At 40.5% G+C, this 13,981-nt stretch overlaps 4 protein-coding genes across 4 annotated transcripts; 2 read left to right on the top strand and 2 right to left on the bottom strand.

The window, feature by feature from the left end:
• Nucleotides 1-3,224: 3,224 nt before the first annotated feature.
• Nucleotides 3,225-7,191, bottom strand: LOC6645930. The gene is made up of 3 exons (XM_002068391.4): nt 6,190-7,191; nt 3,620-6,131; nt 3,225-3,470 (listed from the first exon to the last, which is right to left on the bottom strand). The coding sequence occupies exons 1-2, from the start codon at nt 6,812-6,814 to the stop codon at nt 3,679-3,681; spliced, it is 3,078 nt and encodes a 1,025-aa protein (XP_002068427.2). The 5' UTR covers nt 6,815-7,191; the 3' UTR covers nt 3,225-3,470; nt 3,620-3,678.
• Nucleotides 7,192-7,765: 574 nt separating this feature from the next.
• Nucleotides 7,766-9,484, top strand: LOC26528916 (putative neutral sphingomyelinase). The gene is made up of 2 exons (XM_015177755.3): nt 7,766-7,988; nt 8,050-9,484. Exons 1-2 carry the CDS (start codon nt 7,948-7,950, stop codon nt 9,323-9,325), a joined length of 1,317 nt encoding a protein of 438 aa, XP_015033241.1. The 5' UTR covers nt 7,766-7,947; the 3' UTR covers nt 9,326-9,484.
• A 106-nt stretch (nt 9,485-9,590) lies between these two features.
• On the top strand, nt 9,591-11,296 carry LOC6645929 (mitochondrial E3 ubiquitin protein ligase 1). Its single transcript, XM_002068390.4, has 4 exons — nt 9,591-9,853; nt 9,925-10,508; nt 10,575-10,782; nt 10,868-11,296. Exons 1-4 carry the CDS (start codon nt 9,749-9,751, stop codon nt 10,985-10,987), a joined length of 1,017 nt encoding a protein of 338 aa, XP_002068426.1. The 5' UTR covers nt 9,591-9,748; the 3' UTR covers nt 10,988-11,296.
• LOC6645928 (FGGY carbohydrate kinase domain-containing protein) lies at nt 11,277-13,722 on the bottom strand. The gene is made up of 6 exons (XM_002068389.4): nt 13,357-13,722; nt 12,400-13,268; nt 12,183-12,333; nt 12,050-12,124; nt 11,486-11,704; nt 11,277-11,423 (listed from the first exon to the last, which is right to left on the bottom strand). The coding sequence occupies exons 1-6, from the start codon at nt 13,546-13,548 to the stop codon at nt 11,277-11,279; spliced, it is 1,653 nt and encodes a 550-aa protein (XP_002068425.1). The 5' UTR covers nt 13,549-13,722.
• Between the last annotated feature and the right edge of the window lie 259 nt (nt 13,723-13,981).

The raw sequence follows: 13,981 nt of genomic DNA, 5'->3' as shown, positions 1-13,981 counted from the left end.
TATATAATATTAACTTGTCAATCAAATTTTTGTTTACTTTCATTTTCATTTTGATTCCTGTTTTAAGTCAGCAACAGTTTGTATAATATATTTGCCAAAAATATCTACACCTATATAATATATATATATATTTTTGCAATTTTTGTTTATTTTGCAATGCGGAAAACATTGGCTCTGACTCCTAGATACATTTTTGGCATATGCTAATTCAAAAAAAATGAAATGATATACATTTTTTGTCTATCTATTTGTTATGCGTGTGCAAAAATCGATCACTTAACACCCAAAAAGCAGTTATGGAACATACATATGTACATATATAATACATATGTATATATAATTTACATCTTCAAATGTTGGCCAACCTTCGAAAATCGATGCGACGACCTTTTAGAACGACAACAACCTGGATAGATAATGCTGAAGACTTTCGTTTTTTGTCTGTAAATTGATGGCACTTTTGATTTCCATGTAGGCGCCTTTAATATATAGCACTATATAGTGCTATTGGTGTTAATTAAGGTCAGTTGCATAATCTTGACCAAGATTGGTGATTTAAAATGTAACCGTTTAGAGCAAACTAATAAAACAAAAATTTAATTAAAACTTGATGCTTTTAATGTCACCGACTCAACTCGAATCGACACGATTTGTGTTTGTTGTTTATTTCTTCTTTATTTATTTTTTTTTTTAAACCATGACCATCAAACAAGTTGCTGGTATTTTGTTTTATGCTGATTGATGCACCTGTTACGAATTCCCCAAATTTCAATTTAAAAAAAAAAAAAATCTAATTCCAATTTTAGATATCTCTTCAACTGTCCTTGAAGAGTAAGGGTAAAAGTTAAACCACTAAGCAAATAAGAATCTATGGAATTGCTTGACAATTATCACTTTTTGATAAAAAGACAAAGAACAAAAACAAAACAAATATGAATATGAAATGTATTTTTTTTTTTTTGCTTGGTTTCTTCTTCACATATTTTTCTTCTTGATTTGAATTATTCATAATATTGATGTTTTCTATTCTCGTGCGATCCTCTTTCAGCGAAAACATTAAATTAACTCTCTAGATAAATATTCTTTATTCTACATATTCCAACGATTTGAGCAACCAATTCATGCTGGAACCGGCTTTAGATCATAACTCATGTCCCCCTTTAGTTACGATTTCTTGTGTACTGAGAGAAATAGTCAAGAACTTTTTTTTTGGAATTCTCGAAACGAGACTTTTCTAATTAAGTATAAGACACAGATTTGAGTACGTTTTTTGGTTTTTCGAAATATCATTGATTTTATCTAGACAAACTCGATTTGTTTACTAAACTAAACCTGTCATTTGTAGAACAACAAAATAAATCAAGGTTTAAACGACACTTAACTCAAGATATTTGCATATTTAACAGGACATGGACTAACTAAGTTACTAACTATTTCGCTAAATGTATAAGAGCATAGAGTGGCCAATTTGTTAGCCAACTTATTGTGCCTTCGCATTAAACTATTGCGTTAAACATTAGTTTCGGGTTTCTTCTTTGAGTCATCCACGTGCCAAACAGGTTAAGATATTAAATACATATATATGTATATATATCCAACCAGTAGCTGGCAATGGTTGATGGCTGATGATGCCTGATGATGGTGTCTATAGCTTTTGCGTCTCACACATCCCGATTTAAATGTCAAACACTGGAGTTATTGCCATACCATTGTCTTTTAATTGATGTTCTAACAGCCGTTTTTGATGTCTGTGGAGCTGTTAAATGTTATTAAACAAAACACTCACACACACACACACACACAAACATGCATACGCACACACATTAAGTTGATGACAAATATGAACATAAATAGTTAAGTGTAGGTAATAGAATTTATAAAGCTATCATTTTGGTTAGTTAATTGTCTTGTTTATGGGATATCACAATTCCGTTAATTAAATCATGATAATTAAAGTCTTTTGTCACTTTTGTTGTTTTCCTTTTTGTAATCCTTTGATACCCTGCCTCCTCAAAGTGCATGCAGCTCATCTATTTTAAAACTTTGTGGCGGAAGAAGAAATGAAATTCGTTACCTTGTCATAGAATTCTTCTTCAACCTGTCATGGAAATCAGGTTCCTGCTCCACATAAAGGGGGCATTCGCCCTTAGAGACACCAACAAAAAAAAACTCTATCTAAATGGCCCCATCAAAAAAAAAAAAAAAATTTCTGTTTGAGTTCAAGTTCATATTTGCGGTTTCTTTTTGTTTTGATTTCTCTCCAGACCTGGGGGACTATATACATATGATAAACCTGGCAACAAACTCATCATTAAGTTAACAACATCATCGACAATCATGTTTCGAGATGTCTTATCTAAGGCAAATTTACATGCATACCAAAAAACCAAAATACCAAACGAGATTATATATTTTGTTTGTGTTTGCTTTTCACATTGATTTTTTTTCAATTTTTTGTTGGTTTTTGCACATCGTTTACAATAATATATTTCAAATTGTTTGACATATATATATATATACATGTCTTGTTAGCTGTTTTTTTTTCCTGTTGGAGTGTGTCAATTTGGCTTTTACATCGATTTTCATTTATTATATGTCCAATGGCAGAGTAGGAAGCAGCAAAGAAAGTTTTTTTGTTTTGTTGTGTTTTCCAATTTTTATTTAATGTTATCGTAGTTAGGTCTATATATATATATATATATATATATATATATATTTATCTATATGTATATAGATATATATATACATATATATAAGTACACATATGTGCATATACGAATATATATATATATATATAGATATACATATAAAAAAATATTCAAATAATTCTCATATTATCATCTAGGTTTATACATTGATTTTTGTTTTTTTATTTTAGTGTGAAGGTTTCTTGTAGGTTTCCTTTTTTGTTTCTTTATCGGTTGTTTTTTTCACTTTTGTTTTTGTCTATACTAAAATCTAAGCCTAGAAAAAAAAACGTCATTCCGAGACATAGTGAATATATATGTGAAAAAAGAGAGATCCCGGCAAAATTGGTTTCAAATATATATATATATATATGTCATATATTAAGGAGTAGGATATCGAACGGGTTTAGGTTGAAGATGGTGATAAGGAAAACGGGAAAGGAGCAAAAGGTTTTAATTGAAAATTATTTCTTTTCGATTTGATTTTGTTTGTTTTTTTGTTTTGTTTTGTTTGTTTGTTTTAGTTTACATTACTGGAGTGTAGAAAAAGAAATACATAAGCTAAAATGTATAAATTATGCAAATAACTGTACGATTTGTATGTATTCATGTCTGCATGTGTGTGTGTGTGTGTGGGAGTGTGAATATGGGGCTGTGTGTCTTTATGTGAGTGTAATTGTGTGTATCGGTGTATGTGCAAAAGTCCATCGAAGACCTTGAGCCGCTTGTGTAATAAAACATTTTTAGAAGCTTTGCGCCTAGCGCCTGTGAATCTGCTAAAACCTGCAAAGAGAAGCATAAAGAAAATCGAGATTACAATCAAATTGATAAAACATAAACGAGATAGCAAATAAGAAAGACTGAATGACCGTATACGAAAGTGAGCGAGAGAGCAAGTGTATATCGGTGTTCATCTGTCATCATCTACTTACCATTCCTCATCGCATGCCATAATTGTAAAGTGTTCACGGCTCTGCCCCTACAGCCAATCCTAGTCGGTTTTGGACTCCGTAAATTCCTCGAGGGCAAAGAAACTGCCACCAGAGGCGCGACCACTGCTGCTGCTGGTGGCAGCCACTGTTGTAGTAGTCACTGCACCACCCGCTGATGTGGCAGCAGCTGTTGTTGTTGTCGCCGCCGTACCAGCGCCCGATGCCTCCGAAACTTGGGCTTCCTCTTGGCCGGTTGGTTCGCCCGCAGCGGCTGCGGCAGCAGCTTCTTTCTCCTCAGCCTGAGCCGCTTGTGCCGCCTCCAGAACCTGCTGCTGGACTTGTACAATGGGCTGACCATCCTCGGTGTAGGACACGGAGACGGGAATACGTGTGCCATCCTCACTAATGACATGGGGACCCTCCTCGCCATCCTGTCCCTGTTGGATAATTAGCTGACCCTCAGCATTGAGCAGAGAGGCGTCAATCAGTTGCTGTTCATTGTTATCGCCATGAACCAGGACCATTTGTCCGCTGCCATCGGTCATCATTTGGAGGGTCTCACCCTCTAGACCCTCTCCGGACTGCAGGACACCAACACTTTGCAGCAACTGTTGGATTTGCTCGGGATCCTGGACAATAATCTGATTGCCTTCGGCATCGGTCAGAATGTGGTTATCCAATTGCAGCAAATGCCCGTTTTCGTTCACAATAAACTTGATCTGGCCACCATCCACTTGAGCCTGCATAGCTTCATCCAGTTCCATGGCCACTTGTTGTTCCCCGCCAGCAGCGGCGGCTTCACCCTCAACGGCTGCTCCACCCACCTCCTCGCCTTGGCTTGTCTCAGCCGATTCGGCAACATCGCCAGCAACAGCTGAATCTGCGGTAGCCTCCACTTTTATACCTTCATCGGCGGCAGATTGTGTCACCGTCTCCTTAGCAGTGGATTCTGATTCCACCTTGACATCGACCGATTTGGGTGCAGCGGATTTCTCATTTGAGGCCTTCGATCCGCCGCCGGCTCCAGCCTTGGCAGATTCGGAGTCAGTAACTGCTGCCGCCGATGCCTCATTGTCATCATCTAAACTGGGCATAGATACGGGAGCAGCTGCAGCATTTTGAGATTTACCCTCATTATTGGCAACCTCGGATTCAACCTCAGCAATTTTGGCACTCTGCTGGGATGATTCCTCCTCGGCCTGATCCAAAACGGGCATGTCAATGCTAACCGAGACAGGGGCATCTGGCGAATCCTTTTGATTTTGTTCGCCATCTGTGGGTTGTGGTATGGTTATATTGAATGTAATGCCACCGCTGCCTGCCTGGGATGTGATGACCATTTCACCGCTCTTGCTGGTCTTACTGGCTGCCGCCTCACCACTGTCCGCCTTTTCCGAATGTAATTTCTCAAAGAGACTCTCAATGTCAGCCTCGGAGTGCTCTACACCGGCCTCCTCGCCGGCTGCTTTGCCCGTTGCCTCACTCGGCTCATCGCTCAGCAGAGCAGTGGCAGCTGAATTGAGTGCTGTATTTCCACCGGCTGTTGATCCCGCCTTCTTGTTGTCACGCCTATGGGTTTCCATATGCTGATTGTAATAGGTTTCCTGTATGAAAGTCAACGAGCAAATGCTACAGGAGAAGAATCGAATATTGTTCTCTGCCTCTGCAGAGGCCACAACAGCGGCAGCAGCGGCGGCAGCACCTCCTCCTCCACTTGCTGGGACTGTGTCACTCAGGGCCTCATCAATGGTCTCCTGGAGCAATTTTTGCGTATTTAGATTTGGCTTTGGTGAGACAGCTGCAGTGCTTCCCGAGTTCTGATGCACTTCAAAGTGCTTAACCAGCAGGTCCCGTTTGGGGAATGTCATCGCGCAAGTTCCACATTTAAAGTAATTCGTCTGATGCTGCTTGGCGTGAATGGTGGCAGCATCGCGTGTCTCGAAACGTTGCGAGCAGAGGCGACATTTGAAGGGTTTCGGTTTGGCACCCGTCATATGCTTACGCATATGCTCATCGAATATGCCCTTATCCGTTGACTTGAACTGGCAATGATTGCAAGTGTACAAGGCCGAGCCGCCTCCCAAGGATGACGACTCATTGGATGCAGCTGCAGCGGCAGCAGCATTGGCAGCTGCCTGAACTGGGGCCGCAGCAGCTGGTATGGTTGTAGTGCTGGTGACCAATACATTGGTAGCATGATTAGTTTCCATATGCTTGCGCAAGCTGGTGTCGTTTACGAAATTGATGTGGCACATGGCGCAAGTGTTGTCCATGGCCGTGTTATGGTCACGCACCATGTGCTGCTTCATTGCTCCGAAGTGGGGGAAAATCCTGCGGCAAGTTTTACATTGGAAGGTCTGCTGTTTGCACGACTCGTAATGGGTATTGAAGAGACGCATGTCCGAGGTCTTGTAATCGCACGAAGTGCACTTGTAGATCTTGGTGGCTTTACGTTGAACTTGCTGGGAGCCAGCCTGGGTAGTTGCTGGTTGACTCGAAGTTTTTAACTGACCTGCAAATTAAAATGTTGATTAGAATCACTTTTCGGATTCAATCGCCAGAAAGCTTACCCGATGTAGTTTGTGCTACTTTGCGTGTGCGTAACAAATCCCCGCCAGGACTATCCTCAATGGAACGATTTCCAGCTCCTGCCGTTAGTTTTTGCATTTTCATGGGTGGGCCGGCCTCTAGGCCAACATCCTCATTGATGGCATATTTCTTATTCAACAAACTGATCAAATTCGTTTTCACACGCTCCACATCGTTCTCCAAGCGGTCATAGTAGTTCACCAAGTTGGTGCACCGCGAGCAAACATAATCCTCGCCACAAACGATGACCAGAAAGCCCTCACCCACCAGTTGGGCCAATTTATTCGGGAATTTTGTGGATGTGTGCGTGGTACACATTTCAGTTAGGGCTGTCGAGGGCTCGCAGCGTTCATCGCAGATGTAGCACCGGGTGCCCTGTCCGCCAGTTGTATCCAAATCACTGACATTTTGTTGCACATTGGAACTAACGCCGCCGCCAGCTCCTGAACTGACCGAACCCCCTCCACCACCACCACCACCGCCACTCTGGACCACAAGACGCGTCTTCAATATGCGGGGCTGGCTGGGACCGGTGACAGTTACAGCTCCACTATTTAGCAAATTATTGAATTTGCGAAAAGTGGCCGGTGTGAGTTGATTGTTCATATTGTTTTAAATTTATATAAATTTCAATTTTGTTAACTATTTCAAGCGCAACACGCGCAATGCAAGCAGCCGCTTTTTTTTTCTCTCTTCGTTTTCTGGGTTTTTTTTTTCTCGATAAGTCGTGAGCAGTTGCCGATGCCTGAGCTTAAGTCTTCTGCCACGAAATTTGTTGTGTGTATTTAGATTAATTTGATTTTCGTAAACAACAAATTATTATTTTTATTAGTTTGTTTTGCTTTCGGTGGTGTTTTGTATTTAATTCTCGTTCCTTAGATGCGGCAGCGTCACTTCGACTGTACTAAAGTCTCGCTAGCTGTAGTTTTTTCTTTAGGGTTAATCAGTCCGCCTGCTGCTTGCCTGCCCGCACGTTACAATCGCACTAGTCGTCTCGCTCTCAAGCATGTCTGCTGCCCTGGAAAATGACAGATGTGTTAGTCTAGGCATCTCGCTCACACGGAAATGGCGGCCGTCGTTGGTAGTGGCGGTACATTTAGCCGAGTAAGAACACGTACGATGTTTGACGAACATTATTTATATAAACAGATATTTGGTCTTTTCTATTAAGTTTAAACGATATTTCTAATTTTATAAATTAGCATTGTATAAATTATTTTGCTTTATTAAAAATTAAAATTAAAGCCTCAACATCTCGAGTATGTCGATATACAGTTAATAGAAACAAAATTTTGAATCAAAATCACACGTGATGTTCTCGTGACACGTACTTTTCAAATTTAATTGTATTTGACGTGTCATTCATGATGTAATTTCTACCAATTTATATACGATTGTCGTGACACGAAGTCTGCTGGATCGTATTAATGTTATCTCTAGGATTAATGTATGTTAATTATCTTACCCACTGGCGACCTCTTACGTGAACTATAGCGTTAGCGTCACTAAAATTATCTAGCCTTAAAATGGCCAGCTTGTGTCAGCTGACTAATTGAGCGAAAATGTTATATTTGGCTAAGCGAATTCAGAATTGTTTTAAATTTTTTCTTTAGGGCGAATTCAGTTGTTGTTGTTGTGTTGTTGCTGTTTATAAATTAGCAACAACTTATTTAATCTTATCGTTATTACACGAACAAGCAAATGTGGCAGCAGGCTGCACGGCGGGAACACCAGATAAAATGCTGCTACTGGAGCTAAACATACTAACCTTGAACATTTGGTAAGGAGCAAGGTCGATAGTTTTTGTACAATAACTCATTTGTTATTGTTTTGTAATTCAGGGGCATTCCTTATGTGTCAAGTGATCGTGGACTCCGGATAGAGGCCATTTGCAAGGAGTTAAGCAGAGGCAAATATGATATCGTTTCGTTGCAGGAAGTCTGGTCCCAGCTGGACAGCGAGCAGTTGCAAAAGGGAACAGCGAGTACACTGCCGTACGCCCATCATTTCCATAGTGGGGTGATGGGAGCAGGCCTCCTGGTGTTATCCAAATATCCCATATTGGGTACATTGTTTCACGCTTGGTCGGTCAATGGCTACTTCCATAGAATTCAGCATGCCGATTGGTTTGGCGGCAAAGGAGTGGGACTGTGCCGCATTCTGATTGGCGATCAGATGGTCCATCTCTACAATGCTCATCTTCATGCAGAATACGATAATGATAATGATGAGTATAAAACACATCGGGTCATTCAAGCCTTCGATACGGCCCAATTTATTGAAGCGACCCGTGGAAATTCAGTTCTTCAAATATTGGCAGGGGATTTGAATACCCAACCACAGGACATATCATATAAGGTTCTATTATATACATCCAAAATGCTAGACAGTTGTGATTCGGACGTCTTCCGGACAAATGAATGTGAGAGAAATTCATATACATCAGCTAAATCCTTATCTAAAAATCCACGAGGCATACGAATCGATCATATATTCGTACGAGGAGCAGATCATATCAATGCAGAGATTTTGGAGTATTCGCTGCCGTTCCCAGAACGTGTCCCAGGTCAAAAATTCAGCTTTTCCGATCATGAAGCAGTACTTGCCAAGATAAAGCTAACCCGAGCTTCAAGTGACGAAGCTAGTACAACTGTTGATGAGGAGTTACCATCTATAACTCAACAGCAGGGAGGCAGTGGCGATGCTCCATGTAATTTAGAAGCCAATCCTTCTAATGGCAGTATCAATGGACCAGCCGTTGATGAAAATGCCAGCTGTTCGGCTGCAATGTCTCAGCCGGCAGCGAGAACCGCTGCCCTCCATGAGGCTTTGGCCCTGTGTGATGCTTCCCTGCTTCAATTGAATACCGATCGCATACTCTACTATAGTGCCGCTACTTTCCTCTTTGTCCTGCTCATCCTTCTGGTGGAGTTTACCGCCCCCATTGGCATGCGTACCATATTTTTACTCCTCAAATTCATAGTATTTGGTGTAATTTTATTCTGCATTTTTATGGCTTCCATCTGGAACTATATGGAACGCAATGGTGTGTTGCAGGGTAAGAAATCCATGGAAGTGATGCTGCAACATGCCCAGAAATACGAGTATTTCTATTAAAAATTCAGCAGTACGACGACATTTTGATACATCTATAGAAGCTCAAGATGCATTTACAACAAACCCAAAAATCTTTTCAACTGACTCTGCCTCAATTTACATATACAAAACAAACATTCTATATGTCACAATTCAAATAAATAACGGTCTCTATCTTTATATATATTTCTGTCACTGAAATAGTCATGCTCTAAATAGGATCAAAATGATTGGAACATTGAACTAAACTTCCAATCGGTATATGTATACAACCTTTGGTATACCCTTTCATCTGGTTGTCATTTATGCCAAAACAAATACAATCTGGCCCAGTGTGCAGGTGGCCTGGAGTCAGTGTCAGTGTCAAACGCCAAAACGAAAACTGGTCACACTACACACTACATATGCAATAAATTTGTAAATAGTTGTTAGAAATTGCAAATTATGGACTTTTTACACGAATCCTTGGCACTCGGTGTGGATTTACTGATTTTGGGATTATGTGTGCGGGAATATGTACATTGTAAAAGAACCGCCAAGGTGCTAAAGGTTAGTTCCGCTTGGATTTTCTTTCACAATTTAGAAATTCCAACTAACGATTATGGTTGATACATTTCTAGTCGGCATCACAATATAACATTGATGGCGATTTGAAAGGGATTGTGGAGAAGCAGCATGATAAAAAGGTGCCCTATGCGGTAATCCGTGGAACTGTGACACCAATTGGAGTGCCCTTGCGCAGCACTTTGGTGCCCAGTGTTAGTGGTGTACTGCAAATTGTGAAGCTTCATGAACATAGAGTGACAAGGGGATTCGCCGGCTTCTGGACGGAACATCACAAACTGTTGCATCAATCGACCAATGAGATGCCCTTCGAATTGCGCAATCAGTCGTATGGCGTAGAGATTGTCGATGCATTGAGTGCTGCCGTCTTGGATGTGGATATGGTCTATGACAATTATGAACCATCAAAAATAACGATATTCGATCATGTATTTGGTTTCTTTTCGGGAGTAAGGCAACGAGGCCTACAGACCACCGAGGAAGTGCTGCGCGAGGGAAGTTTTCTCACAGCCATTGGGGAATTGGAATTAGATGGACAAACACTGCGCATGCAACCCTCCAAACAGGGACCTCTATTTCTGACCACAGCCACAAAATCGACTTTAATAAAACGTTTCGAAGATGCCAAATCTTCAATGCTGTGAGTGCATTATGCCAGAACCTTTCACCTTGAGAAAATTAATCAAAAACGTACTTTCTTTTGCAGCTTTAAAATTATATTGTGCAGCTCCATATCCGTCGTCTTGGTGGGAATTATTGTCCGAAAATTGTATCGCAAAAAGAAACAGGAACGTGAAGAGGCTAAAATACGCAATCGTCTGGATCTGGAGCGTCGGGAAAGACGTGCACGCTCGCGTCCACATACACTTAGCCAGGATCAGCTGTGTGTAGTCTGCTCAACAAATCCAAAGGAGGTTGGTCCTTACATGTTAACCCTATACCTAACCCAGTTCCATATCTTTTGACATTCACTCTCTCTGTTATATTTATTTATCCCAGATAATCTTACTGCCCTGTGGCCATGTCTGCATGTGCGAGGATTGCTCACAAAAAATCTCGATTAGCTGCCCAGTTTGTCGTGGCAATATTGACACCAAGGCAGCTGCATTTATTGCATAATTCTATGTTTCGAATGAGATTGTCCATGAAGTACCTGTATCTCAGCTTTTGGTTTATTTTGATTTGATTGTTTAAATCCGGAAAGGAGCAAATTATTGCTTCAGGTTGTCTTCTGTGTATACTCAATATGTATATATAATATCATTATCATGTTGCGGTGCCACCTACCTTACCCGACCTCTAAAGCACTCATGACTCAAAATTTGTAAAGAGTGTTTTGTATATGTACATATTTATTTTATACAAAAATGTTTTAACTGTTTTTTGGCATTGGCTTTGTTGTACTAAATTAAAGTTTTTGCTGCATAATTCTTCTATATTCGCGCTGATTTTCCAATAGCTTAAGGTACACCTTGTATTTGGAGTTATGGAACTCTATTGTCCGGGCATTTGGTTTAAGCAATTGTCCTGTACCACCCATGGCTTTAGATGCGCTCTGAAAGTATTTAATATTTTCTGTATCTAATTCCAAAATTGATTATGATGAAGGGAACTTACCTCCAGACTATCAAAGTGACCAGAGGCAGCTGCTCCTAGTGCAGCAGCTCCAACTAGAACCATTTCCTGTTCATTGGGTATTAGGGCGGGTAAATTGCATATATCCGCGTGACATTGTACATAGAGTGGATTTTTGGCTAAGCCACCACAAAAGAGAAGAGTATGAAAGGGAGCTCGCTGGTACTGGTAAAGATTTTCGATAATATGTCGTGTTCCATACTGCAAAAGGAAGAAAAATTTAAATAATTTTAATAAGATAATGATCTAGTAGTTGGAAATTTGTTATGTTTTTTCTATTTCATTTCATTCTTTCAATCCAATTTGGATTTGAAAAGAATATACTTAAAGTGAAAAAATTAGTGTTATCTACTTTTAAAATGCCTATAATAAATTATCAGAATTATGGTCCTATCAATTTGATATGCCAATATCAGATATCGACTATCTTAAGTTTGAGTATAACATAAACTTATACACTCATACCATATACATCTGTACATATGTATTGCCATATATATTCTGTTCATATTCTACAAAGTAAAAAATATTCTTTGGAATACTTACGGCCAACGCTTGAGTAAAGGCTAAATATTTAATTGCTAGAGATTCAATGCCGCGTGTCATATCCAAACCAGTGATCTGTTTAAAGAAAATGGTATTTATATTAAATGATCAGTATTTGTTATGAGTTTCATACAATGCCACGGAGTGTGGGATCGGCAATGGGCGAACGATTGCCATGCAAATCGGGCCAGACATGAACATCTTGGGTGAGGTAACTTATTTCGCTGTGACCACGGGATAATGCCAATTGGGGTAGCAAGCCATTGAGATACTGGTATATAAATCTGAAATAATTATACATTACATCTATGAAATGGCAAGGCATATATTCCATCTGACTTCATACTCACTTATCGGCACCCAATTTTTCTTTAAGTTCTTTGTAGGATTCATGAGTTTTAAGGACATGATCGAGCAAGTGACCAGCTATGCTCTGTCCACCCTCATTTAAAAAGTATCCAGGTATAATGGCATCTTGATAAGGACCCCAAACACCCTGAGCAAAACAAGCTTGTCGCGTGATGCTCATGTGACAGGTAGAAGTACCGGCTATTAAAGCCATTTTACCTTGAATATCATCAGTGGCGGATGACTCACCGGAACGGCAACCAAACATTCCCAAGGCTCCCGCATGGGCATCAATTAATGAAGTGCTAACTACCGTGCCCGCAACCAGACCAAGTTCTTGGGCTGCTCTTTGGGATAAACCCTTGGCGATTTTTCTACCTGGAGGTTGAACATCGCTACCTAATTTCTCAAAGTTATTGCTGGACAATTCCTCTAGACCGGCAGCTTTAAGGAAATCTTTATTCCAAGTGTTATTGGCAGCATCATAATTCCATTTGCATACAACTGAGCAAAGGGAACGGGTATCCACTTCCGTAGCTCGCCACGTAAGAAAATCAGGAAGATCAAAAACTCGCCAGATCTGATTAAAAGTTTGGCTTAAATTACGCTTTAGCCAAAGCAGTTTTGGTATTTCCATTTCGAGGGAGACCTGACCACCAACATATTTAAGGAGTTCATGTTTAGAGGCATTAATCTTAGCGGTTTCCTCCTCGGCACGATGATCCATCCAAAGTATTATATTACGTTCAGGCTCCCCGGTTTTGCTAACAGTCAGCGGTTGACCCTTTTGGCCCAAAACCACCAGGGAGCAAGTGGCATCAAAGCCAATGCCCTTCACTTGTGACTTATTTGTGACGCCGGCAATGACATGCTGTAAACACATATACATATATAGAAAACATATCGACAGTCGGTGGTTAATCTAATCTAAATCTAAAGAAATGTCTCATTTGACCGACCTTAACAACCTGACAGATCGCTTGCCATATATTTTCCGAAGACTGTTCGTAGTAATCCGGTTCTGGTGTCCAGGTTTTAATCTCCTGCACAGACTGTTCTATCACACAACCGTCGGCCGAGACCAAAGCTGCACGGGCACTACCTGTACCCACATCCACGCCCACAAAATAAGCTGCCGTTGGAGACGACATGACGCTGCTACTACTGTTGCTCCTATTGATTGCCTTGGCGGTCAAATAAATGTTATTTAAAGTATATATGGGAACGAATGGAGGAGGTATGTATATGTAGGAGGGGGCGGGGAATGGTTAGAAGAGGAATGCTGCACAAAACCAAACTCGACGAGCTCCGAACACGGACTGATAAGCTCAGCCGCAGCAACCTGATATAGGTGGCGGCATTAGCTCTGCCTGCCCTCTGAATAATTCTACATACACACATCTGTATATATGTATGTATGTATGAAGATACATATGTAAGTATGTATGTATGTTTGTCTATAAATTTGTCGTGTGCGTTGGCGAGTGTGTATGCTAAGGTTGAGACGGGTTTGTCAAGATCTCTCACGGAAGCGGGTTGATTTCAATAGTATATAGGGTAACTAACTGTATTTAAGTGTGGGTG

This window comes from Drosophila willistoni (genome assembly GCF_018902025.1).
Source record: "Drosophila willistoni isolate 14030-0811.24 chromosome XR unlocalized genomic scaffold, UCI_dwil_1.1 Seg8, whole genome shotgun sequence".
In the NCBI taxonomy this organism is placed as follows: domain Eukaryota; kingdom Metazoa; phylum Arthropoda; class Insecta; order Diptera; family Drosophilidae; genus Drosophila; species Drosophila willistoni.
This window is presented reverse-complemented; position numbering and strand designations above follow the sequence as displayed.